The sequence below is a fragment of the Malurus melanocephalus genome, unplaced genomic scaffold (assembly GCF_030028575.1).
Source record: "Malurus melanocephalus ecotype Western Australia unplaced genomic scaffold, MMel_1.1 scaffold_24, whole genome shotgun sequence".
Taxonomy (NCBI): Eukaryota; Metazoa; Chordata; class Aves; order Passeriformes; family Maluridae; genus Malurus; species Malurus melanocephalus.
In genome coordinates this window covers 4,187,995-4,213,389 of record NW_026623256.1, presented here as the reverse complement: position 1 = coordinate 4,213,389, position 25,395 = coordinate 4,187,995, and the positions used below count along the sequence as shown (strand labels likewise).

The following is a 25,395-nucleotide window of genomic DNA, read 5'->3' as shown; positions in this document are numbered from 1 at the left end:
ACACAGTAATTTAAAATCAATATAATCACAGTGAACTTTGTCACCTCTGCTTCAGCTGAGTAGGTTTTTCATTCGGGTCCCTTGCCATTTTTCTCCCTGAAAATCAGTTCTTCAGTTTCTGGTCTGCCTTGAAATGAAATAAAGCCATCTTCAGCTTCAACACAGCACGTGAGCAGTCTCTCAAGACACGCAAGACACAGAGCAAACTTCCATCATCTGCGCATCGCTACAGTCAAACACAATGATTTCTATTAAATATTTAGGACTCAAATATTTATATCCAGTCAATTACACTGAACATTACTTCTCCTCCAGGGAATTGCTGCTCTCCCTTCAGCACTGAAGAGAGGACCAAAGTGCATTTCCTGGACTTACTAATAACACAGTAACACCTAAGGCTGTTAAGAAATCCTTCCCACTAGATGCAAAGACCTTGGAAGCAAAGATGGTATAAAAGAAAACAGAAAGATCTTTTTGGGAGCCAAGATAAACAAATGCTCATCTCTGCACCAAGGAGCTTAAAGTGTTGGCTCCAAGAGAGAGTAAAATGTGGGGTGGGAAGGAAAAGGTCAGTGATGCAGGAGACCTTTTCCACAGCTGTACTTTCACTCTGGAGCACAGGCAGCTGCCAGGGCTGCCAGGCTGCAGAGTAATGCCCCAGGAATGGAGCAGGCATTGGCACCAGAAGTTCCCAGCAGCAGATCCACGCTGTAGGTCCTACTGGGAGGATTTACAGCTCGCGTTTTGTACCAAAGAAATCACCAGCTAGACTTTGCTAATCGTGTTATCATGCTCAGTAATTCATACAGCTCTCCCACAGCAAAACCTTTTTATTACAGAATTTCAAAAACCAATACTTGAATTTTAAACTTTAATATGAACTTACATTTTAAAACATTAAATTATCCAGCGAAGCGGACGTGAATGTGAAAAAAGGCCATTTCCTCCATCATTTCATTAAATTTGAAAGTACTTATTTATTTTAATAAGTCGAGATGTCCATATGCCAGGAAATTAACATCAAAGAATGTTAAATATGCCCAGTATCGCTTAAAAGCCTATGGAGCATTATGCATTTTCAGAAATAGCATAACTCAGCAAAACTACTTTCCCAGCAGTTACTTTTTATTACAGTTTCCAACAGTACTTTGGGGGGGGGGGAAAATCTGAAAATGTTTACCATATTCTGCACTCCTGTTCACACTGAAATCATAAGATGCAATGTTGAATGATGTGTTCAGGTGCCACACCACACCAACTTCCCTCATTTAAGGCTTTCTGCTAATGCCAAACAGATGGTTGCCTACAACTCTCTCTTCCAAGGATTCCTGCACAGACCTCCTCCATTGGCACGTACGACCAGGAGCATGGATGGCCTCAAATGGAAAGGTTGGACTTGGACTGTTTCCTTTGAACAGTTATACTTCACTTAGCACAACAGGACAGAATTATGACTAATATTTTGATCACTTGAACCACCCAGACACTTTTCAGCTGTCAGAACCCATCTGCCGAACTCGCAGGGGTTTTCTCGCAGCAGCAGAACTTCCCTGGCACGTGCTCTGAAAAGCTCTTTGTGAGCACTTGCCATTTTGAACAGGGGCCCATCATGGATTAGCTTAATTTCTCAAGGAAATAGACTCAGTATTTGAGCCTTCTACTGCATCTGGGCTGCAATTCCCCTTCCCTCCCAACACAACTTTCAAACTTGCTGGGTAGCTCTGACCCAGGCTGAGAGCAGGGCTGACCTCACAGACACAGCACAGCCACTGGTTTGGTGATGCATGAGCTTCAACACAGTGAACAGCAGCTCAGAGCACAACTGGAGCCATGAAATAAACTCAGAGCTTCTCAGGAACTGGAGACTTTTCACAGGAACATGAGGCACTTCAGTGTTCATGGAGCTGCACTGCTCTGGTGCTTTAACAGCAGAGAAAAGGGAGCTCTCAGTACCTTCTGCAGCTCACAGTCTTCACCTCATTACTCTCTTCTTCTGCCATCCATGCATTTAACACCGAGCCACCTCTCAGATGACTTGCACAAATTTAAGGCAGAGGTAACTTTTCTATGTTTGCACTGAGAGCAATTAAGTCCTGCAGGCATCTGGGGAGCCCTTGTGCAATACAAGCAGTGAGTGAGCTACAAACACTGAGCCCTTTTTCACAAAAGTCACATCCAATTCTCTGCAAACTCACCTTCACAGAGCAAATCCCCTTCCTCAGAGATCAGCATAATGGCAATAGTGTATCATGCAGATAAGTGTCTCAATTTCACGTCTCCAGCAAGAGATATAAAAATTAAAACCATGATCCGAAGTGCCACAGGAGCTTCCAAGTTGGAATCACTCTGAAAAGTTCACGTCACCTCTGGTTAGGAGCAGACTAGCATCTGGCATGTAAAATGGCTTTTCGTAGCCCAAGGGGCCAGAAGGCTCCGGCAGCAGCCTGAGCTTGGGAGCCTGAGATGCACCACCACACCTCGGGAGCAAAAGACAGCATGTAAAACTGAACATGAAGTGATCCAAACTCCCCATGACTCCACTGCTGTGCTACCTCAGGGTAAATCTTACTTCTGTACTTGGGAAACACGTTCACACAAACACAAAGCAAATCCCACAACGTTTGATTCTTCATTCTGAGCGCGTCCACATCGCGGTTTGTTCATGCAGGAGCTCAGCACTCAGAACAGACCCCACTGCTCAACGACTAGATGATGTGAAACACAGCAGAGGGACAAAAGGAAATGATCAACATTTAAGGGACCTTTTTGTCACCTCAGCTGTAGCTGTGAGTGTGCTCCATGAAGTTGGGACAGAGACAGGAAATATTTGTTTCACTATTCCACATCAGGAAAGCAACACAAACTGCAGTCACATGCCAACCCTCATCCCCTTCAGGCATTCAACTGCAGGGACTTTCCCTCTTTTGTTCATTTCTGAGGAAATTTATACACGGAGACAGCTGAGAAAACCTCACAATAGAGTCAGAAATCAAGAACCCCACGTGCAACAGCACCTCCTGAGCTTTCTGGCAGCTGCATAACTCASATGTTGGCCTGAATTGTTTAATTTACATCAAGGTAAGAGAAGCAGCGTGGGCAGCTCCAGAGAGCTCAGCTCAGCTACCCTGGTGTGATGTGAGACATGGCACCCTGCCCCTCTGTGCCCTCCTGGTCCTTCTGCTGTGGCACAGCAGGAGCTGAGGGCAGATGTGCATCTGTGGCTGTTCCTGCAGGGCTGTCACCCCACAGCAGCCAAGAAAAAACAGGCAGGGAGGGAGAAGGCACTGAGACAGGAGCGATGGGGACAGGGCTTCCTTCAGCCATGAACAGAACACACTGGCTGAGGTTAAACTGTTTGGAAGGGAACGGGAAGGATGGAGATGGAGGAAGATAGAAGGTCTGATACTCATGGCAGCAAAGGTTCCTCAGGTGGAAGAGTTGCTTGCTGGTCATTTTAAGTATTTTTAAAGGCTTTACCTGTTTCAAAGTTATCTCACTCTACTGAGGGTTTGACCACAATTACTCCACCAGCCCTTACTATGGCAGCTCAAGTTACAATCTTTACACCTCTGCAACGGGGACAAAGGGCTCCTAATTCTTCACAAATTAAACTGCCCATCTCAGTAATTATCCTGGAAATATTATCAACCCCCAGTGCCACTCGCCTCACAACTGGGCAGTGTAAAGATGGGAGTGGGTGGGAGCACACACTTAGGAAACATTTATTCAGGGTTCAGTTGAATTAAACCCACTTGCTTTTCCATCTTTACAAAAACAAAAGCTTGGTACTCGGGTTCTCAGCAAGGCTTGACATTATTTTTACACTGCAGAGCAACACACCTCTCCAATAAATCATTCCAGTGCCAACAGCCTCCCTCAGATAGAAAGGCTACAGAGATGACCCTTAAGAGTTCAGAGGAGAGTTGAAAACATTTCCAGAAAATCACTCAAGTGCTGTTTAAAGATGTAATTTATATGCACAGCTCTGCACTCATTGCAGGATTTCACATTTATTTAATTTGACAAGTTAAAAGTGTCCAACTCTCCATCCAACTCTTTGGACACATGCAGTCTTTAACAAAAAAACTTTGGAACTTCAAGCCTGTGTATTTAATAGGGAAAAATAAAAGTGCTCTTACTCAAACCCACTGGAAAAAACTGAAAGCACCAAACAGACCGAGAGCTTCCACAAAGCACCAGCACAGGGAGAAACTGAGCTTGCTGCTGAAGGAAGAATTAAGCTTCATGGTATGTCCACCTCCAGAAGAGCTTCTGTTAGCTCAGGGGTTTCACAGCACCTGTGGTACCCACATGGGTACCACAATGATTCCCCAAAGGAGGCAGTCTACAAGGCAATCACAGTCTCTTCCATCAGCAGCTGAGAATTTGGGATGTGTGACCTCAGAGACAGAGCACAGCCCTGGGGACTGAATTTCCCACTCTGCTGAGGCACGGGGTGGATCCAAGAGCTCCTCACACTGCCCTGTCCTTCAGGCCCCACCACAAACACATCCAGCTCAGAGACACTGTAAGGATCTGAGCTCTTCCAGCTGCTGAGCACTCATTCTGCAGCTCCAAAGATCTGGGTGAAATCTCTCTGACTCTTCCATTCTCCAGCAGACATGAGACATTTGACACATAATAAATAAACCCCTCTATCCCACAGCAGCCCTGCCCTGCAGCTGCACAGCTCTGGGCACTCACTCCTCCCTGCAAGGGGACCCAATGTGGCAGATCTGCTCCTTGGGCAGGCAGGGGCTGCTCTTCAAGGGCCACAATGATTAAAAACTGTAAATCTGCAATGCCACATTCTGGCAAGGTGGAGACATTTTTTGGCAATGGGGAGAGATGGAGCAGTTCCTGGGGCAGAGATACTGAAAAATAGATTATCTTCTGAACAGTGACTGGAAAGACATGAAGAAGCACCTGACATCACAGAAATAATGAAAATAATTCTACATCTACTGCAGTACTGGCCTGGCTCAGCCATTTCATACAAAGGCTCCGCTTATATCCTGCAACTAGAATTCTGTTTCATTCCTTGATTATTTCATGCTTGGACTATTGCAATAATGTTTGTGCCAAGCTACTTTTTTTTTTTTTTTTATCCACACACTACAAGACTATTCAGAGCTTCCCCGCTGCTTTGTGTCTCACAGAAGTATCCTTGCTGTTCACACACTCTTTTCCTCACTGTTATTCTCCTATATGTGTTCAGTTACATATGAAATCAAGATTGGAACTTCAATGTATCACTGCAATTATTGAAGAACCTCAAAGAGCAACAGCAGCTTCCAACCTTCTGAGTATTCTCCAGCCTATTTGCTGAGCTTGTATCACAGCTGCTACCCAAATACTCCATCTTTCTTTTGCATGCTCAAAATATAGGCATTTCACAAGTTTTTATGTCTAAAGAACTTCAAATATTTTATCCTGTTGCTTATTTCAATGCCCAGAGATCAACTAAATTGAGGACTTTTTGCTGCACTTCAGCACATTCTCAGTCTTTTGAAACAGTGCACTGGTTGTTGTAATTCCAGAGGTTTTCCACAAATGTCCCAGTGTTCACATTGAAAGAAAATGCAACAAAAAGCACAGTACATTTAAAGCAGTGAGAGGTCTCCCCTCCCCAGCTAAAGCAGCTCTTTGTGCTCCCTCATGTGAGGGGAGATCGCCACAGCTGTGATTGCAGCAGTGCAAAGTAAAAATACTTTTGATGCCCTATTGGAACAACTGTATCCGAAGCTCTGAAGATTTCATCAGGCATCTGCTGCAGTTATTTTATACTTTTGTGCTGTGCTAGGGAAAAAAATTCATGAAAGAGCGAAAATTGAGGGGACTGGATCCTTGCACATCTCATATTTCAGCCTCTCAAAGCCATTCACCTGTCTGCTCAAAAAACAATACAGAAAAGCTTCAGAACGCTCAAAAATCAGAGATTTGCTTTCATGTATTTAAGCACGAAGATCAATCCAATTCTAGTGAGAATCTTGCCAAAAAAAAAGAGAGAAGAAAAGAAGGGAATTTCACCATATCTCCATCCAACTTTAAAAAATCCAGTCGAGTACTTCATTATAGATTGGATACCAGGATTGACTATGACAGCACTTGGAATAAACTGTTAGCGTGGCACGCAAGAAAAGGTGGCAAGAAGAGAGAGTAAACAGTATTAATGGCATTCAATAACAAAATCGTGTCTGTGTCTAAGTAGAAACTAAATTACTATCTGAGGTTTCCTCAGCAGATTATTTAGAAACTTGCCAATAGACAAACAAAGTAAATGACAAGACTCTCAATCAGAGCTGTGTTCCCCAGCAATATGGCTTAGTAAAAATGATACAGACTACTTGGGCTGCTTCTGGCAAGGCTGGCTCTCCTCAGGGGACTGCTAATGGTAAATACTCAACGCAAGCCTGCCTGTGAATTCCTTATTCATGCTTGCTTATGGCTTATGGATAGGACGATATAGCCTGTTCTCCGGGATAGGAATGTGAAAACTCACTTCTTCACTCTGGGAACAGAAACAAAGGACAGGGTTTTGTGCTGGTTCCTTCACCGGGGCAGAATAGCCAAGACAAAAAGCCTTCTCTCTCCTTGGCATCCTCCAAGAATGGATCCAGATCCTGAATCTCGTGCACATCTGCACCGTGACTCGCCATGACCCGGTACCATCAGAATACAAACAATCAAAATATACAGATGGTAATTCCTGTTCATCTGAGAAAACACACAGCAGTTGCTTTAGCTGTGCACATTAAAAATCAGGGTTCACGCTCAGACAGTGGCAGCAAACTCTCTCCAGCTACAGTTTCCTGTGTTCCCCTTATGAAAGAGTGTAGCATTGATTTCTGGAACAACTGTTCCTCTAATAAGATTGCATATGGAAACGAACGCCTCGCAGCTGGCTCCAGCAGGGTTCACTGAAGATTACCATTCATCTCTGATGAATGCAGATTAAAATATTCAAAGCTCAGTTTACTGATCGGATCAGATATTAATGGGAATGTTTTTCCTACTTCTCTCAGCTTAGCTCCTCTTCAGGAAGTCAGTGAGAAAGCAAGAGAGCCAGAACCTGCTCATTTGGCCATTCTGCATTTAAGGGAGATGAGTACTTTTACAGGGCAATGATAACTGAGCACACGGTGTGCCAGAGTTTTGGTCAATAACAAGATTTATTATTCTGAGGGACCGAAAGAGTGAAATACTGACCACGGCAAATAGCCCATTAGTTACCTCTCAGTTCAATAAGTCTTGATGCTTTCCTTACTTTGTGCTGATTATTTCCTGTCCAATTCACATTAGCAGCTTATTTAATGAGAACAATCTAAGCAAAGAGAGAAATTCACACATTTACAAAGGATATCACCGAGTTACATTCCATCACAGTTAACACCATTTGCTGTTCTTTCAGGAAATAACCATTACCCATCATTCCTGTTTTAATGCCAGCAATTTCTTTTGAGAAGAACATTCAATTCTTACACTCACCACCGGTTATATTTTAAATAATAGCATCTTAAAAGACAGCAATAACTGCCTGAGTGTTGTAGCACAAAGAATTCACACCCTGATAGTGTCCACTAGCTTGACAGCATGGCCAAAGTTCCTGTTCTTAATGGACACTTTTCCCCACTCACAGGGTCATCTCTACTCTTGTAAAGCCTATTTTTCTTCTATTAACTTCTCCTAATGCTCATGGCAGTTGCACGGAATCTCAAAGAGAAAGGATTCAACATTTTAGACAGAAAAAAACATGAGTAAGGACATGCACAAAGAACAGAAGCAGTGCTAATAATTTCACATATAATATGAGAGACTAAAGGTACAAAGAGAAAGAGATGCCTTGACTGCACCATAAGATTAAAGGGAAAAAACAACTGCATGAGTTTTTTACATAGAATTCTCTTTACAAAGCCATAGTTAGATAAACATCTAAAAAGAAGATATCGACATCTTGGCCAACATCTGCTTTTTGTTCTCTGAGAAGCCCAAATGTTTTTGATTACTTAAAGAGTATTTCTTGAATGAGTCAGCTCACAACACTGAAGYTGATGGCAGAACTGCCATCAAGGGAGGAGGGCACCCCAGCTCAGCTGGGAAACTCCACTGGCAAAAGCACCACTGCCTACAGCATCCTGCCCCAGAACAGTGCACGACACGTTCCATACCTGCTGATCACACAAATTAACACTGGCAATGATCAGGCACCACATCTTCTACCTGAACACTCAAAAAGGAGTTTCCTGATTTGGGTAAGCCCCTTACTACTCCTGATTTGGGTAAACCCCTTGCTACTTCTGGCTTGCCACAATCTCATGCAATGATCACCACATTAATTTTACACAGCAGCTTCTCAGAAGAAAAGGTATGAGTAGGTACAGATCCTTCAGAGCCACCATCACTTAACGTACAAGCAYCTGCATCAGCATCTCACCTGTAATCTCCTCCTAAAGCCCTGTCCCTCTACTCATTTTTGGGGCTTCTGCAAGGCAAATTCTGCTCAGATCATCAGCAAAGTGTTCTGAGCACTGACAGACACAACACTTGACACTGAAAAGCATCTTTAAATGTTTGGAATGTTATGCTCTGGTAAGAAGCACACATTACACAAGGGAGGGCCAGTCAGAAAGCTCTGGATCCAGTAGATTTCAAATTGCATATTTCTGTTGGCTTTTGTTCCAGTATTGTTTAAAAAACAGTTCACATATTTACAAAAATATTTCCACACTAATGAAAAGGCACCTGAGCTGCTACTATCTGTCACTATGACAGGTTCTAGGAACATATTGAGTTCTGTGGCAATTACAAGGATGTGCTAAAAATCATTTCAAACCTGTCCATTCAGAAAAGATGGCTTGGAAAAGCAAAGACTGCAGTGAAACACATTCAGGATCCCACACCTACTTCTTGTGACTGTGCTGAGCTTATTCCACATTTCTGCTGCACTGCAAGTAATGTGGCCAGTCCCAGTTTAGGAAGTCTTTGGCAAACTGCAAGACACAATCATGGAATAAAGACTTTGCCAAAACATACACGCGCAGAGAATTCCCCCTAGAAATGTCGTCTGAGCTTTCTAAAAATCCTAAAAAGAACATCTAGGAGATCTCAGTCTCTGTTCAGCCTTGCAGTTCCTATTTAAAGACAAGTTAATCTTCTGTTTTCAGTGTTTGCTCACTTCTGATTTTGGTTTAAAGAGCTGCTAGCATAGACTTAACGAAGTTTCTTCTAAAGGGCTGACTGTGTTTCCTGCTGTCTTTTTGACAGAACCCATCCAAAATGGGCCTTCTTCATTTAATTATCGAGTCTTTATTTTTGCAAGTTGTATTTCTGAACTAGAGTAAGTGTTACAGTCAGAATTGTGTCTGTAGACAACAGGGTTACTTTACCAGGCTTAAAAATCCTTTTCTTTCCAGCCAGGGAAAGAGATGTGGTGCAGCTTTGTGCAGGGAACAGGCAGTTTGAGCACAGAGTGGAGTTCACAGGGTCCTGTCACAAGGACCTTTAGGAATGTGGGTGCTTTATACAAATGTTACAGGTCCGAGGGTTATTCAGCACCTGATCAATGACTGAAGTCTGTCCTCTCCAAACTCTCGTGCCTGAGAGGATCAATATGACCAGGCAGCACAGGGTACTGCCATAGATCACTCACGAAACGAGGAAAATTCCTCATCTCTGGGGTTTAAATCAGCTCCTGGACCATTCACACTCTGCAAGAGCTCAGAGCAGCAGCAGGGTTTCCCACAGGATACTGAGGAATGAATTGAAAAGCCCAGAACAGGACAGACACATCCTGTGGAAGATGGATATCTGAGGGCTCTCTGCACCAGGCTGAGCCCTTTTTCCACCCCCAAGCAGGAAAACCACAACCAGCTGCCTGCTTTTGGACCTCTCCGCCCCACCTTGGGATTTATTACTCTTAAGAACTTTAGAACTCTTAAGCCCAAAAATACAAAATCTCTGCAAGCAGGCAGGCACAGCCATGAACAGAAAGAAGCCTCTGCTGCTGTAAATCAGCTCTGCTCAACTGAAATCAATATAAAGCTGTGGTCAGTGCTGGGGCTCAGCAGAGACTGTCCACTGCTGGGATCAGGAGCTGTCCTGCTCTTGTTTACTCCCGTTGGCAAATTCCTTTAGAAGAAACTCCAGACTCACCAGCCCTCAGCCCAGCAGAGCCTCCTTCCCTGCCCATAATTGCTGGGGCTGGGCCAGCAGCTGTTGTACAAATAACTGGAGGGGAGCTGGCCTGACCATCTGAGGATAGGGAAGGGAAGCAGCCTACCAGATAATGTCTGTAGAAGAGCTTGGAAACCACTGACACAGGCTAATTGCTTACTGCAGAGTGAAGTTTCCCCTCTCTGTAGGCTCATTTGATGTAAACTTCCCAGTCATGTCCAAAACCCTACCCACAGGACCAACGTTAGTACACAAACTGCTTAGCCAAGCCCTGCGCAGGGTTCCTGGGAAATATTCTGGGGAATGAGGAAGCAAGGAGAAAAACAGAGAACATGATCATCCTCCTCACTGTGCTCAGCTAGAAACAAACATCTGTCTGGCATCTGGGCTCTGCCACCCACCATTTATTCCCACTTTCAACCTAAACATAGAAGCTCAGCGTTTTCATTACCTCTGGTCCCCTCAGTGAACAAATATGGACAAAAGGCATCAGATAAGAGAGGCTGAGCTGGCTGAAAATCAAAAGTGGTCTTTTGTGCTACATTACTAAAATGTTTAGATTTATTTTATTTGCCTGACCCCATTTGCAAATGAGATAGATAGCTTGTATTTTGAGATCTATTAGAGATAACTTGTGTATGTTGATGGAAAAAAAAAAGCCTCTATCCTTACCTATAATCATTCATTCCAAATGAAATAAATGATCTGGATAAAAGAGGGACATTTGCAGTTGAAAAGTAACTTTTGCATATTTATCTGGTATCAGCATTCAGACCTCTTAGAAAGTAATGTTTCTCCTTCAGCCAAACCTAGTCCTGCACAACCCCCTTGGATAAGAAACCAATATCTGAAACATATCTCAGATCTTCCAGAAAACCTCTCACAAGGTCAATATAGTGCTTGAAATCTTCATAAAAACTTTTTTTGACATTAGATATCTTCCACAGAGTCAAGATAGTTATTAACACCATTCCAAGCTGAACAGGTTTTTAACAATTTCAAATACAAACATGGAATTTTCTGGAACACAACAACCAGCAAATCAAAGACATCATTCAAAAGTATATTTTTATTTGGGTATTTCAAAATTGTGCAGATACATGAGGTCTGCCATAAGTTTTTACAAAAGTAGTGAGACAAACAATAAAATACCCTTCCAGTATCCTACCTTTCCAGCACCACACATCCTGGCTTGATGCACTGACAAATCTCATTGTTGTCATTATAACTACCACAAAAACGCATGCACAGAAACAAATAACTGTAAAACTTCTAGGATTATGGTTTTTTTTAATCTGGATATTTATATGGATGCTTACAATCTTCCTGGAAGACCCAAAGTGGTAAGCGAATGGTGAGCTTGGGAATGTACTGATCTGGTCAAGAAGAGCAAAGAGAAGTTTGGGAGTATGCCTGACCCAGGGTATGCCAAGAAAGCAAAGTAAGACTGAGAGAAGAAGCAGAATAATTTGGCAAACCCTGCAGATAAAGGGCAGTGCAAGAAAGGAGGTGATGTGTACAGGGGCAGTTTGCAAGGAAAGCAGCAGAAGAAAATACACAGTAAAATTAATTTAAACCGAGCACAATAGTAATAAAAAGCAAACAAACAATTTGATTCTGGACTCATTTCATGTTTTAGTGCTCTGAAGAAGGCAAGTCACTCACCCGAGTAGGCCCAGTAGGGATCCCCTGAAGCCTTTCTCCTCCGGATCTGCACAGAACTCCCATGTCTGTTCTCGTGCAGAGAGCCCACGTAACCTTCGGTCAGAGCTGCAGAGAAAAGAAGCAGAAATCGTTAAGAAAGTGCTCTTGGCTCCCTGGAGTTTACACAGTGAGGCTTAAATCTTTGCTGAGCAGAGACTACAAATCCAACATTGCTTAAAAAAAGGTTTAACAGGCTTGTTCTTGAAACCTCCCCCATCCAAAGGAGAAGCCAGGACTCCCCGTGCCATCATTCCAGTCTGGGTGCTTGTGCAACTCCAGTGATTTCCATAAGGAAATTCTGATGGGCACAAACCAACAACATGAGCCTTGACAAATGACCAAACTCTCTCTGTTTAGACACATAAAATAAGTTTACTTTGCCAGTGACTACCGAACTATGTCAAAATCTCTGTAAAACTCCACAAGCTAGAAGGTACTCAACTAAACCAGAAAAAAAACTATTCAACTAAACCAGAAAAAAAAACCCACATCCTACATTCCGTCATGGGATTTTTCTTTTATACCTCCAATAATTTCTAGTTTTTCTTTTGTAAAGGAGTGAATTGCTTCCATGAGGACATGGGGGTATTTGGGCTTTTCATGTGCAAATTTTGCTTTATTGTTTCTATGCATCTGACTGAACCAAACCAGAGGTGTCTAAAGTCACAAATGGCAGTAGAAAGTCCATAATAAATTCAACTACATTTCTCAGAGCACCAAAAACTTTTGTGCTATAATAAATACACACAAACAAAAACCACCTTAGGTCCACAGACATGGAATGTGAGGAACAAATATGCACCAAATGACTTTATGGAAATTGAAGCTTGACTTCTCCCAAACCACTCATTTGATCAGCAAGGAATTGGCTGAATAATTCAAATTAGAACTTCAGAAAACCACATAAAGCACTGCTACCCATATGCAGCCACCAAGTGCTGCATTCCCTGCTATTCCCAGGCCAATTCCAGCTGGGCTGGAATGAAGCCTGTACCAGGACTTTATTGAACATCATGCACCAGTAGCTCAGAATTTGCTTTTTTTTTTTTTTCCTCTGGAAAAGCTTCCAGGAGGCACAGCCCTCACACCACCTCCTGTGCCCGAGGTTATTCCTGAGAGCCCACAGCCCTGTGGACAACCTCCCCTCTGAAACGTGGATTTCTGCACATTTTGGAACCCTGAAGAGGTAGGAAAAGTTGTGCAATTTCAGGAAAGGCAGTACCGGGTTTGGCCCTGCCAAATTTTCTCTTGTGTGAGCAAAGGTACTGATTGTGCCATTTGAATGAGTTTTCCAGACTCCTTGGCAACTTTCTAAATGTTAATTCACTCCAGGCTGTGAACTAGAAACACTGCAACACATCATGCAACCAGGGCTTGTAGGCAACATGACCTCACATACCATGTTTTCCTCTTTAAAAATACTAAATTAAACATCTCAATCATTTTTTTCTTTTTATTTACTTTTATAAACATCTACGTGGTTGGAAGGCAACAGGCACTTCACTTCAACAGGAAAGAACAAGTGTGGGATGTGGAGACCCAAACATTCTTGGCAAAAAAAACCCAAAACTGAACAAAGATAAGAGACCATGAAAATCCTGAGGAAGAGAACAATGAAATAGCCTGAGCAGTAAAGGTTATCAGAAAAAAAAAATGGCTCAATTACTCACTTAAAAATCACATATGCTGAGAAATACACCTAAAGCCTCTCTTTGCTACAAAATGAAAGACAGCAGCTTTCTCCTGAGCATCCTCTGCAGAGAAGGCAAATGATTGTGGGATTTTTGTTGCTGAAAATGTTTGAACCCTTCAGGCAGGAGGAAGATTGGACACTGCCTCCTGCAAAGAACGAGGTGCTCCTGCACGTATCTGCTCAGTGAGCCCTCCCTTGTCCCTTTCCATCTAGAGAAAGGCACCGTGTGGGAATAATCCAAATTTGTTGAAGGTACAGGGGCTCTGAGCCAGTGCAAAGCATCTCAGGCTGTAAACACCTTTGCACTTGTAGCTGGAACCATCAAAAAGCCTCATGGTAACCATGGTGTGGCCATGAATCACACCACTGATTTTCAGTGTCCTCTGTGCAGAAAATTAAATTATGCAAATCCAAGCCTTTATGAATGCCTAACTTTAATGTGAAATTGAACATTTGCTTCAGTCAGCATCTTATTTATGCAATTATAAACCTGACATTCTTATGAAAATATGCAGTTTTAGTTTTCTGCAAAGATACTTTTAATAGATTTGTGCACTTATCTATATTTATAAAAGGTGAAGGCACATGCCGTACACAAATTTATTTCCACCACAAAGGATGTTACGAACCAGGAGGGAGCTCAAGTACTTTGCAAGAGAACTATGGGAAGGGATATGCTGGTTGCTATATAGATTCTGTAGGACTGCAAAAGAAACGAATCAGAACATCCTGTTCAAAATAAAGTCCTGAATCGCTGCTAGACAGCCCAACATTACTGTCAATAATCCCCTTACAAACATGCAGTAATTCAGCAGTCACCAGCAATTTAGGGAAGATACACATTTATTGGGTAGCTGCAGAAATTCTGGGGAAAGGATGATGGGCAAAGAGCTGTGGCTGTGCTGTGAACTGGAAAGGGAATGGTCTGGCTCCTACAAAAATTGTGACACAAACCTCCCTCAGCTGGCTCCCTTCCTCAGCCCGTTCACAGCACAGCCAGGCATTTCTTCATCAGGCCACAAAAACACGCCAAGAAAACACTGTGGGAACAAACTATTGTTGGCAATATCTCACACCGGTAAAGTCATCAGAAAAGCACACAGTCAATCTCACAGTGCTTTTGTTCTTTGGTGTTAACTGGGGTCAGTGGACTCTCTCACCCTCAAGAGGTGCAAGGAACAGAGTACAGCATACAGCTTTCCAGAGAGAAGTCTGGAAGAGCCAAAGCACCCAAGTTATTTCAAAAAAAAAGGAACTGCTTCATACATCAAAACCATCTAATGTTTCAGGTAGAATCATTACTTTTTCCACATTTTGTTGGGGCGAGGTGGGGATGCACCTTCTGACCAAAACAACCTGACAACACCGATGAAAGTTTAAGTTTTGGAGAAAATATTTAAGTGTTATTAGCACCAATCACTACAGGATTCTGAAGGTCTTTTTTTCTGGGAGAGAGTTAACAGCTCCAGAACAGGGAGCAGCCAAGTGGTTTCCTCTCCACTCCTGCAGAGGTGGATGCTGGAGAAAAGCCAGCAATCAGAYGGGCTGGTCTGACAGGGAGCAAACGGGGGAGGCTCCTCTCTTGTGGGAACCCTGCAGAACTTGGGAAGTGGAAATCGGGACAATAGGAGGGTCAGGAACATGGTCCAGGACAGTTCAACAGGGAACAGCCAAATTGGAGGGGTGGAATGGAGGCACACAGAGCAGGAGGCATAGAGGAAGAGAAGGCACAGTAGAAGTCCTTGCCCTGCAAAGCTTCTTTGATCCATCGTGCCAGCRCTGATGGCAGAGGAGAAATGAACTCAATACATGGTCTGAGGCTTGCAGATAGAGGATGAAAAGAGAAGGGGAGTGATTGCACACTCAGATACACAAGCGTGAAATGAAATCCCGAGCAGCTCCGGTGCAGCGCCGGGGTCTGCTGAGCGTGACCCCACAGCCTGCGGGGCTGTGCCGGGCCCTGCAGAGCTGCTGCTGCTGCAAAGGGGAGAGGATCCTTCACRGCCAACCTGCAGAAATCTCTCACACACGATTTCAGATAATTGTGAGCCGTGCTGAACGCTACATGATTTTCGATGATGTGCTAAATGAATCAGCCCGGGCACAGATCTGTGGATGGCAAAAGCAAAGCGACGCTGGCTACGCCTCAGCATCCTGAGCAGCTTTCTGCTCACTCTGTCTCAACGTATTAACTTTCCAATAAAAATTATTTGATAAGTGCCCTCAAAGGTACGATAAGGTAATTCCTGCCTGAATACCTTAGCGGTATTCATAGCTCACAWGAAAACACAAAATTTTATCCCCAATCTACCTTAAATATAAAGCTATTACACTATTCAGAGAGATTATACCCTCGGCATTAGTGTTTAAAAGGTATCAAGCCATCAGCTATGTAGGAAAAATCCTTTAAGGTCGATACGTTATGTCTGAATGGTAAAATCATTAGTTATGATGGTAGATTAACTAGATTGTGTGCCAGACTCAGATTCTTTAAAGCCTTCTTTGAAGACAAGGGTTGCACACAAATCTGTTTGCAGCTGTTGCAATTACAATGGGACAAATCTAAAGTTACACACATTGCCCAGCTCATAATCATTCTGCCTTGCCACAGTGGACTGGAGYAGCAGCTGAATCACAGTTTTATTCCCAGTCCCTAATGTGCACCAACTTCTTAACTGAATAGTTCAACGTGGAGTTGCGAGCCAGCCTTTGGAGACAGAGCCTTGGCTGCTGGAGTCTGGAATAGTGTGACCCTATGGGAACGCTTAAAGCAGGGGAGTTCAAGAAAAAATCTTGTGTGTAACAAAAAAAAGCACTAAATCATCAGGAATGCCAGCAATTAGTTCTGTATCAAATCAATGCCCAAAGAAAAGAAACTTTTCAAAATGAAGAAAACCATTATTTTCTTGCAGATTGCAGAGCTCTGCATTTTAAAAAGGGGTGAAGGCACAGAGACATTAATCGAAGGACTTTTATACCATCTCTWAAACGGAGATAAAAGAGATGAATGATCCAAGACACCCATCTGCAAGCCTAAAGCCTCATGCAAGCCTCACCAGAAGAAAGCAGCATTTTTATTTAGGTGCATTCACTGTATTTTTAATTGGACTGTGCTAATGAGAAGTAGGTAAGCTGGAGACATTGCAATGCTATGTACTGTAACACTCTGCTGAAATGAGTTCAGGCTTCCAGGCAATTTCTTAGAATAAATGTTGCCAAATGAGCCAGAAGGAAAAAGAAAGGAGCAGTGGAAAAAAYGGATAGATAATAAATTTATAATATGGAACAATTAAAATATTTTGCAAAACTAGTATAAATAATACTTAAATTCAACTCCCTAGGGTCTTTCATGGTCAAAWTTCTAAACACAAGTAGGCTATTTGCCTTAAATATTTTACCACCCTTTGACAGCAAATAAATCTAGAAATATTTCAGGCACAGCTAATCCATTTTGATAGTGCATTACTTTTAAACAGACTCTTCAGACATGGATCTCCATATTTTGCAGATTATTTTATATCTTGCCAAAGAGGGATGAAAGTTACGACAACATATGGTGGTCAGACAGCATCAACAAATTATATTCYGAATGAGACTTTGTCCTTTGATAATGCTGCAGAGATTTCTTCTGATTATCAGATGAAAGCCAGAATCTATTCTCCGATGAACACACAGGCAATTTTCACAGCTTTCCATTAATGAAATATGGGAGTTAAAAATGACGAGTTTCTMGCAACTTAAGTGAAATAACAGATACCCAGATGCTGCATCTGCCAAGAGGCGTATATCCCTTTCCCAGATGACAGTCACCCAGACAGCCCCTTAATTCCTGTGCCAGTGGAATCCACAGGTCTGTTCATAAAACTGACACGGAGACTTTTCACACCATTCATCCTRTGCCGTTCACGTGTCTGATAGATGATGTGGGAACAGCACAAATCCTAAGAACAAGAACATAAATGCAGAGCACAGCAGGCCTYTACAGGAACTAACCAGCAGAATGCAATCTGAAGGTGAAAAATAGTCCAGGGAACACGCTGTCGAACTGTGGGGATTAAATTAACTAGCAGAATTAAAAGTCCTTATCCCAAGCATGAATTCAGCAGTCACTAGGTGTGACCCTTGCTAACCYGTTGTGCTCGAAGCCACAGAGTTAAGTGCAGTGCAATTTTGTGTTACTCCARCCTATCAACACAGTGCAAGTCCCARAGCAGCAGAGTTGATGTGGACAAGCACAAGGAAAGAGATCTTCAACACAGTCTTTTCCGTGTATTACAAGGGATGGAGTTTAAGGAGGACAAGAAAGTCTCCTCCATCAGAGCCACCCTGATGCCAAAGCAGACCTTGGGCACCCAGTGATATGTTCCCAGTGCCATCAGCCACTCTGCCCTCCCAAGGAAAAGCAAAGCAGCAATGAGCTCCCACAGAGCCTCTCTCAGCCTGCCTGGCTTTACAAGAGAGATGAGCAAAGCTCATTAGCAAGACAGCAAAGCAACTTCGAGTTGCATTAATGATGCTCCATTAAGGGGACTCGGAAGAAGAAGCTTGGGAGGCCAGGAAGAGACAGATGCTGCTGGATGATTAGAAAGGGCTTGATTTTGCATTTTCATGGCTTCACTTCAGCTGTGCAAGATGTGACATAGCTGGTAAATTTGGACCACTGATGTCAACCRGCATCACTTGTACTCAAAATAAGCACTCAGCCAGATAACAACAGCGCCAACAACTTCCACCTCAAGAGAAAGCCACACAAATTAAACCAACTACAACATCACCCCTTCCAAGAGGATGGTGCCCTGCAGCCAAGCTTCTGCCAGAAAATTTGCAGAATACTCTAAAGTAAACTAAGGGTTCTCAGACTGTGGTACATCATCTACCCACGTGTGAGCTACACGTTAAAAAAAAAAAAAAAAAAAAAAAAAGGAAAAAAAAACAAATCAACCAGACTGGTATTTTTCCCCTTGAAGAAAATGCAGAAAAAATAGCCCAGACAACTGCACTGCTCCTCCAGGAAAGAGAGGCTGTTGCTCATGCCACCCTGCAACAGCTGAAGAAATGAAGTCTGAACATCCCAGAAGCATTCATCCCCCACCTCTGGGAGCTGYAGACACATCAAAAACAGCTGTGTGTAAACCCCTTACTCCACCAAACTGTTCTCTCACACTTCCCTGCATGCAGAAATACACTCCACTTACCTTTAAGACAAAGTTTTCAAACAGACTGGTATTCAAGGCATTTAAGCTGAGACACCTTTCAGAAGACTAAAGCACATTATATTCTAAAAACTGGAGTCCTTTCAGACACTTCTGATTTTGGTAGTCAGACAGAAAAATAATTGGGAGCACCTGAGAAYTCTGTAACCTTGAAAACTCTTGTTCTGTGCATCCTTTACAGTCCCTCAGACTTCTGTTAACCATCATTATCTGCATTTCTTAAAAGGAGGAAGCCTCATCCTTGTTCATCGTCTCTCCCCACTGCACTTCACAAGGGTCCAGGCACCTCTGAATTTTATTCGTGGCAATGCGTGGTGCAAACACAGAAATAAAACTTCAGAGCAGAGGTTCATATGCAAGGCTGACCTCCACGGGGAAGCTGATGCTCTCTCAGCCAGTACTGACAGAAYCACAGCAGGTACTTGGGAGAAAACAGATAAACTCAATTCTCCAGTATTTCGGGGAGCCTGGTCAGAGCAAGGCAAGGCAATGAAAAACCACATATGAGGGCAAAATCACTGCTCACACAGCCAGCTCCAACATCTCTGCACCGTTCCCCCAAGAACAAGCCTGAATACAAACTTGGAACAAGCTGGAATCCAGAGGCAGAAGAGACTKGAATCCATCAGCCCAGGCACACCAAGAAGGGGCTGCTTGGGATTTTTCATTCATGGCATGGTTTATCCGAGAAATGTATAAACCACACATGTATAATGGAATTTGTATAACGGATTAACAATGGCAAAAGGGAGCTTTATTTCATTTCTTGCCTTATTTCAAGTACCCAAACTTTAAGGGTTTTGTAACAGGAAACGCTGTGGCCAGAACCACCCATCTCACTCTAATTCTCACATAATCAGGTGCTGCAGCAYGCACGGTGTCAGAAGAGCACCCTCTGAATAGCAAATAAACGTGACCTTAATGGAGTATTTTGTACTTCCAATGCCTTGCTTAATGCAGAATCATACCATTATCATTTCACTAAACCCAGCAGTACTCACAAAAACACACAAACTTATGCAGAATCAGCAGTTCCACCTCTCTGCTCCAGAAATAATTTGCTCGCATCCACTGCCAGCATTTGTGGTAGTACAGCCTCATTACATTTTCAAAATGGATTCCCCTAAGCACATGAAGTATCTTGGTAAAAAAAGTATTAGACTCATCCCACAGAGAACACCCAGGCTCTTTMTGAAGCCACCAGAGCTGCCCCCACTGCATGGCACGAGATCAAACATGCCCCATTATCAAGTTTTCACAGACAGAGGCTTGTCATCTAATAAAAATCCYTCATTTTTTATACAAAATGACTTTTTTTAACCTGTGTCCTTTGGCCCATTTAACAATTTATTGACTGTGRGAAATAAAGTGAGGCCACATCAATCTCCTCCTGGTTATTTGGTTCAGGCTCTCAAATTAATGCAGAAGGTGGAAAGCTCAATAAARAACTACTTTAAAAAAGAAAGGAGAAATGCTCTGGTCCCACTGTGAGATATCTTCCTCTCAGTTTGCAGTCAGGTCTCGCCACCTACAGCTGCACAATCTCCTGGAGGGAAGATGGGAGGGCATAAATGTGCATGSTCCCCTGGACTGAGCAAAAATAACTTGAGATTTGTACCATTTCGTGCTGAAACACATCAGTAGTGCCCAGGTAGCCAGATTTAGTGCCTCTGGCAKATGACAGCAATTCCAGCCAGATCCACAAAAATTATTTTTGGGATCAAACTTAAAAGCTGAGTAGAACCAAGCAAACAAGCATTCWTTTTTATTTGTGTAAAAATGTATTTAATTTGGCCTATGATCTATAAAACAAGGTTTTTTTCATCTTTTTTTTCCTTTAATGCTGACAGCTTGCATTACATAGAGATTTTGTAGCAAAGGGTTTCATCCACATTTATTTCCCAAAATATAAATCTAAAGTGGAAACTGACATAAATAGAGGGGCTTTTTTTGTGCTGAATGAACAAGTTGTTAGTCTGGGATATATGCCCCAAAAACATGACCCTCCGCTCTCTTCTTTCTTTCCAAATAAGTGGCACTGTTCAAAGGAAAAAGATACTATAAATACTACAGAGCTGATCTGGAAACTGAATCAAACTTCCACCATGGCTTTTCCATTCACCATTAGTTTTTTTTCCACATACAGGCAAGACTTTTTTCAGGAAAATTCCCAGCAGGAAGGCCTAGTGCAAACTTACACTCGGTTCCTTGGTCATTTGTCTCCAGAGAATTCAGTAAAGATCTTGACACAGAACCTCCTACGACTGAGAGCAAGAGCATTAAGGCCTTTGGCAGCAAGAACAAAAAAAAAAAATAAAGCAGTAACAGAGCTCAGATGAAGTAAATAGACAAAAATGAGCAGCAGTGGTGCTCAGTTTGTAATGATGCAGTGGTGGTGTGCAGCATGGGCTGAAAGGGCACGGAGTCACTGGGTTTTCCTATCCCACACACCAGAAACGTAAACCATGCCAAACCAAGAGSAGGAGAAGCAAGAATGCCCCAAAAATATCCAGCTGCCTGGCAAGCTCAGTGAAATGGGCTGATGTAAGTGAGACATTCCACTGGAGATAAATGTAAGGCTATGCAGTGGGGGAGAAATAATAATCAGTGCAGGAATGAAGTGAGAGAGTGCTGTTTAGAAAGCAGTAATGCAGAAAGASTCGAGTATTAGGGTGGATAACGAATTAGATGAAAGTTCATGCTGCAATACCRCTGCAGAAAAAGACAATTGCTATCCTGGGGCACATGCACAGAGATACTGGAAGCAATAACTCAGTTTTAGACAGTTTTTGGCAACGCTGTCACTGCAGTGCCACATGCTGTTTGAGGCCCATTACTCAAAAAAAAAGTAAAATTCATTTTTAACAAAAAATCTRAGACCTGGGGCAGGGGAGGGAGGGATGACAAGCGATGACACATGACACGTGAAATGAATCAAAGCACCTTTAACACCAACTYTGTGCTCCACTCTGCACTGGCAGGGTCAGCCCTGCCTGGCCATGCCTTGGTGTGCTCATCCTCACCCTCTCCAGCCCCCAATGCCTCTCTCCACCCTCCACCTCCTTGTTTCACACATCCATTCTCMTAACAAGCCTCATAAAGAAGCAGATTTTAGAGCGCTCTGAAGTGTTGATCTTCAGGCAAGAAGTGCTCTCACGGCACAAGAGTGAAGGAGGAGCAGATGAGGAGCTGGGTGAGGAACAAAGGGATGCTTTCACCTTGTGCTGGGCCCGGGGGAGCTCCAGTGAATACTGAGATTTAAACAAGGGGTTTGAGAGGAGGAGCTGGGAACAACACACACTTTGCTGGAGGGTCACTGCAGATCAGCTCTGGCTGGAGCAGGGATTGGGATCAGCAGGAGGGAGGCACGGACAGAGCATTCCTGAGCATCCTGAGCAGGTCCCACTCTGCCAGGACAACAGGAGAGAACTCAGTCCTGGAAAASAGCAGGAGCTGCAYKCTCCATGTCCAAGCTTTGGCTTCSCCCAAACCTCGCTCCCTTCCCAGCYTCAACCACCCCACAACACCCCATTCACAGTGCTGCTAACCCCACAGTTAATACAGCACTTAAATTACTCAAAAACACACCAAAAGCACTGCGCCTTGAAAGGCTGGACAAGTCAGGTGTACAGCCTGCAGCCTGACAAATATAATTGTTTTCTTCAGGAATCCTCATGAAAACTCCAGCCCACCTGCAGGAAACAAGGTTGTTGACTGCTGCAGGTTTCTGGCTTYCCCAGCAGATTGCTTGGCTATTTAATTACAATACAGCTTTGTACTTAGTCCCCACTTGACTCAGAAAGCCCCAGAATGGTCCTCAACACCCACAGAAAGTTTAATTACTCGAGAAAATAACTCCCCCCAGGCGAGTTAATTCCTAAGTGTGCACATGTGTTCCACAGTTGTTATTTCTGTGTTTTATGTTTCTTTTTTTATGCTTTCACTGTGAACTGCAAGAATATTCCATCTCCCATATAGTCAGTGTCAGTGCTGAAAAACAGATTCACCCTTTCATGCAATACTTTAAGAGATTTCTTCATGGTGATACTCTATGTTCTAATTTGTCCATCCACAAAAAGAAAATATTCATATCAAAACTGATATCCTCTCTTACTCTAAGCAATTTAAAAATACATAAAAATAAGGAAATTACTTTTTAAGTAACAAACACATTAAATATTGACAGCATATCAGTGTTTGCTCTGTGACAACATTCCTCCTATCCATGACAGGGATCTGCAAAGCTGCATCTTACAACTACAAAGAACTTCTACAATACTGCACAGAATATCAAAAACGAGTTTTCCTCAAGAAAAGCTGCTCACCATTAAATAAGCTTTTATTGCACTTCTTTTTTACATTCTCCATACACACCACAGTCTCTGCTAGCAAAATCAGAAGTAAGCCTATTCATAAGAAAACCTCTTGTTGTCTTTCTTTTTTTTAACCCCCAATTCACATTTTGTAAACAAGAAGCTCAAAGCAATCAGTTCCAGTCAGGCTTTTCAGCTTTGGATTTAAATCCTTTCATGACTTCTGCAAAACACGCATCAAAATTTGAGGGAGGGGGAGGAAGAGGACTCTTGACATTGTAATTTTCTCTGATGAACAAACTGATGTATGACAAAGAGGCATCTATATACCCAAGCTACTCGCCAACTGACAGCCAAATCCGATTTGAACACGGGACTGGAAATAGCTACCAAAAAAGTAACAATGATTAGTAAAATATCATCGACTGTATGTGATCAGATTTAAAGCTGCAGGAATATAAAGACTGATGTAGAGCACGTTTGGCAACTGATATGATCCATCCTAAGGGAGAATACACCAAGATCATCTCTGCTCACATGGACTGTTTACTGCACAGCTCTGATAGCAAATAAAAGATACAAACATGAGATAAGGAGTTACGTCAAGCAGATCTGCTGAGATACCAAGAAACTGCAAGAAGCTTAGCTTCCAACTGAGATGGCTCAAGTCATTATCTAGTTAAGATGGATACTAGGACTTGCCAGGAGTTTGGAAGTCCAAAACCCAGAAAAATCCCAGCATACCATCCTCATTTTCACCCCCCAAAAACACAGCATGCACAGCAAGAGGCACAGAGGTTCCAAAGTGAACAAGGCAAGGGGGCAGAGCCAGCCTCAGCTGGAATCAGGGACAGGACCGAGCCATGGGAAGGTGAAGGAGGTTGGTACAATGGAGAAAGCTCCAGACTCAAAGAGACATGCTGCAAAACAAGTCATGCCAGCAGCTTTCTAAACAGACACAGAGCAGCAGAGATCCTGCTCAAGGACAGAGTCTGGGAGCTGTGTGGCAGGGGAACGGAGCAGCAGGGCCATTTCTGAGGGATGCTACACAGGAAGGACACAGAATGCCCAGACACAGGCTGGTCTGGCTTGCAGAGCACATTCAGGTGACAGATCTGACAGTGCAGCAGGACAATGGCAGCGCTCCCAGCACTGCTCACAAAAATAAAATGGTTTGGGACAGGAGCACAGCAGCCTGTCCTGGCTGCAGGCAGCTGGAGCAGAAGGGCAGTGACAGGAGCCMGGAGTGCAGAGCAGCTCTGCCAGGGCACAGTGGGGACAGGGCAGGRAGGAGAGCACCAAACACAGGGCAAAGCAAGCAGGAACAGCAACATCACTGGCACTGAGGCACGTGGGGCCAGGGACCTTGATGAATTTTCTCATCAATAACCCACTCTCYAAGTCCAAACACCACAATCACAACAAAAGCCACAAAGCAGAAGGCTGTTTTGCATTTTTTGGCCAGTCCACTGCAGCAGAGTGGTGTTAATGCAAAGGGACCAGGCCCTGGTTTTGCTGGAAACACTTCATTGGGGAATTTTAAGTGTAAATTTATTAGAGCTCATTCAGCAACATGTAATCAATAACTATTCATTATTGTAGTATAGGTAAGGAAAGGAAAAAGCAAAAAGGTGCTTCTCAGGTTACAGTAAGGAATATATCAAGTTGGAAGGGAAGAAATCCTTGAAAGAGCTGCAAGTTCTTAATTGCCACCGAGGTCTGAGGCAGCTGAGATATTGAGCAGACTCTGCATTTCTGCCTCTCAGAATGAGGTAAGTGAGAAGGTGTTACACACACACTGTGTCACTCACAGGCAAGGGCCCTGGACTGATGTAAGTTTATTTGTACTACACAAAAGCCAAGTGACACTCAAATAGAGAATTAAGGTAATTTTATTAGTACTCCACTTACAGACAATGCAGAATACAGGGGAAAGAAGGGGCAGAAAAATATTTTTATTTCTTTTTTTTTAACTTTACATTTGAATAAATATCCGTGCTTAAAAAAAAACCCCTGAAAAATATATAGTGGTGCCAGAATATGCTAATAAAAAGCTGGCACTATCGGAAATTTGACTTCTTGAGAATATATCTACTTTAATTTGCTTTTTAAAAGAATGACTATGCCCCAGTAAAAATCTGCAATTTCCAGCCAGCTACATTAATATTTCAACTTGGTAAATTATTCTTTTAAAAAAGTTTCTAATAAAGTAGCACTTGCTGCACGTCTTTTTAATAAGATTACATTTCTATTTATGACGTTATAATACGTTGTATTAAAAACAAAAGAAAGATTACCG

The 25,395-nt window shown here is 42.9% G+C and overlaps 1 protein-coding gene across 1 annotated transcript in view; it reads right to left on the bottom strand.

The window, feature by feature from the left end:
- Positions 1 to 25,395, bottom strand: part of LOC130589075 (receptor-type tyrosine-protein phosphatase gamma-like) — a gene marked incomplete at its 3' end in the record, with an annotated part of 209,200 nt that overhangs the window by 113,044 nt on the left and 70,761 nt on the right. The window contains exon 2 of the mRNA XM_057390219.1: positions 11,839 to 11,943. Within this exon, the coding sequence (XP_057246202.1) occupies positions 11,839 to 11,943 (105 nt within the window). The remainder of the gene's footprint in view (positions 1 to 11,838; positions 11,944 to 25,395) is intronic.